At 32.9% G+C, this 3168-nt stretch overlaps 1 protein-coding gene across 1 annotated transcript; it reads left to right on the forward strand.

Moving 5' to 3' along the window:
- The first annotated feature begins 226 nt into the window (after positions 1-226).
- Positions 227-1213, forward strand: LOC25484835 (peroxidase 41). Its single transcript, XM_013613839.2, has one exon. It carries the CDS (start codon positions 227-229, stop codon positions 1211-1213), a length of 987 nt encoding a protein of 328 aa, XP_013469293.2.
- The last annotated feature ends 1955 nt before the right edge of the window (positions 1214-3168 follow it).

The following is a 3168-nucleotide window of genomic DNA, read 5'->3' on the forward strand; positions in this document are numbered from 1 at the left end:
CCTCTCTTCCACACCTTGTGTTCCTTTTTTTCCCACCTCTCATTGTCCCCAAACTTGGCACATATGCATTCTCTTCCCCTCACCTTAATTTGTTTCCTTCCTTCCCAAAAGGTATTCTCATTTACAAACCCAAGAGAGGAAAAATAGAGTCTCTTAGCTCTTAAAACTTCTCTTGGAAAATAAAAAAAATAAAATAATAAACAATCTCATGAATAATTATTTTCCCATGGCTTTCCCTATCCTCTTCCTTCTCCTCATTTCCCTTCCATTTTCTTTTTCTTCAGCTGAACTCAACATTGATTACTACAAACAAACATGTCCTGACTTTGAAAAAATTGTTAGGGAAAACATCTTCAACAAACAAAGTGCAAGCCCGGCAACAGCACCGGGACTCCTCCGTCTCTTTTTCCACGATTGCATCACCGACGGTTGTGATGGATCGGTCCTTATCTCTTCAACGGCTTACAACCCTCACGCTGAAAAAGACGCAGAAATCAACCTCTCCCTCTCAGGGGATGGATACGACGTCGTTAATAAAATAAAAAATGCATTGGAAATAGCATGTCCTGGTGTTGTTTCATGTTCTGACATTGTTGCACAAGCAACAAGGGATCTTGTTAAGATGGTTGGTGGTCCATTTTATCCTGTGGCGTTAGGAAGAAAAGATAGTCGTGTATCAGAAGCTTCAAGAACTGAAAAAGCTCTTCCAACAACAAAAATGACAATGGACGATATTATTAGCAAATTTACCGTAAAGAACTTCACTATTAAGGAAATGGTTGCATTAACCGGTGCACATACAATTGGTTTCACTCACTGCAAAGAATTCAGCGACAGAATTTTCAACTTCAGCAAAACCTCTGAGACTGATCCTACACTTCATCCAAAATTGGCTAAAGGGTTGAGAGAAGTTTGCAAAAACTATACTACTGACCCTAATATGGCTGCTTTTAATGATGTTAGGTCACCAGGGAAATTTGACAATGCATATTACCAAAATGTGTTGAAAGGTTTGGGTTTATTGAGAACAGATGCTATGTTGGGTTCTGATCCAAGGACCAAGCCAATTGTGGAGTTATATGCAAGAGATGAACAAGCTTTCTTTCAAGATTTTGCTAGGGCAATGGAGAAGGTTTCTGTGCTTGGAGTGAAGACTGGTACACAAGGAGAGGTGAGGAGCAGGTGTGACCAATTCAACAAAATTCAGGGCTAATAATTAACCAAAATTTGAGGTTATATATATATATATATATATATTATATATATATATATATATATATATATATGTATGTATGTATCTAGAGAGCCATGGGTATACATTATCCTTATAAAAAATATTATACAACTAACTTGTATTTGAATTCTTAAATACGTCGGTTTTCTTTTGATATTTATATATTTTTTCTGTTTTATGAGGAAAGAAAGAGTGAGAAAAAATTGTTGGGCTTCTGATGGAGATGTAGTTTTATCTCATCTGATCTTTGTGCAATTTGGTGTTATTATTCATTAAGTGGTCATGTATAAACTATATATATGATCTATAATTGTATCTTGGAAATTTTATAACTTGTATTTTAGATATTTATGTATATGTATGTTTGGATATATTCATATTTTGCATGGGAAGAAGAAAAGTAAACAATGTCTCATTAATAATATATATGAAAAATGTTTTGTGGACATCTCATATGTATATATCTTAAAACTAAGAAAAATAGAGCGATATGATAAATATGATAATATAGTGATGTGATAGGAAAAAATATAAAAGGAAAATAAGGTGTTAATCCTTCGTTTGGTTTCACGTGGAAACCTTCAAACGTTCGTTCATATATGTTCACCGTGATTTTAATGAGTATGAGAATGTTTAGATCTTGATTGGAAAATCACTGAAATTTTTATTTTTTTTTATAAGGCAAGAGTTCAGACATAAAAAAGGAATAGAAGACGGTCCGACAGAGTTGAAATATCCTTCTTATTGAAATTGATTTTGGTTGAAGCTACTTTCCCTAGTTTACGTGTTTCACATGATCGATTATAATACAAATGGCATATGATTTATCAAATTTAGCCCCAAAAAAATATACATGGTCGTGATTTACCAAACATCTAAACATTTAAAAGTGATATTATTGATTTTTCTTTAATATAATTTTCTCATCTATGCTCCAAAAACACAGACAATGGTTTCTCTCTCATGACTCAAAGTCTTTTAAAATACTCGAGTTGTTTGTGTTAACATCTCCTAATCTCTAAAGCCCAGATACTTCAAAATGGAAGACGTAATGTATCCCCTGCGTATCCTGCACCAATATCTGCATGATACTTCTCGATACGTATCAGGCGAGTATCCGAAGATTAAATTTTATTTTTTTAAAAAACAATTATCCGATACTTTTCTGATACATCTGGGATACGAGGGATAGGTGGTGGAAAACCAATATATGCGGGCTACCTGATGTTTCTATTATATTTGGTATATATGTAATTGACTAAGTAATGATGTCTCTATTTAGGATATATCATATATGTAATTGACTAATTTTCGCTTTCTTATCAATATCACTTACATTTATATTTCTATTGTTGTCACCGTTTATTTTGTGTCTCTTTGTTTGTTTGAGAACGATGTTATTGTTGATTGTTGTGTGAAGACAATTTTATTGTTGTGCCTTATCGTTTTTCTATGTCTGTTTGATCCAATATTTTTGCTTTTGAGTTTTAGTCCATATTTTTTTTTAGTTTTAATATATAATTTAAATTTAATTTTTTATTCAAGTATCCCAACCGTATCGTATCTTGAATTTTAAAAATTTTCCATATCAACTCGACATATTGTTGTCATATTGTATCGCATCATGTATTGAGCTTCATAACTCCTTATATAGTCAAATGGTGCAATATTTGATAAATTAATCCATGTATTAATCTAATTATTTAGTTCTATACGAAGGAGTAATCACGTCGTTTCCTGACAGATGATCCAATTAGAGTTAGAATAAAATTTTGTATAGACCGACTCCACTTATAAATTGTTAGCGGATAGAACTAAAAAAACATACTCATATGTTTCAAGTCTACACCATGGAATGATCAAACCTTGAAGGGTTAATCCATGTGAGGGGGAGACAGACAAGTCTACACTTGGTGACACGTATAGCAACATAT

The sequence above is a fragment of the Medicago truncatula genome, chromosome 1, assembly GCF_003473485.1.
Source record: "Medicago truncatula cultivar Jemalong A17 chromosome 1, MtrunA17r5.0-ANR, whole genome shotgun sequence".
NCBI lineage: Eukaryota > Viridiplantae > Streptophyta > Magnoliopsida > Fabales > Fabaceae > Medicago > Medicago truncatula.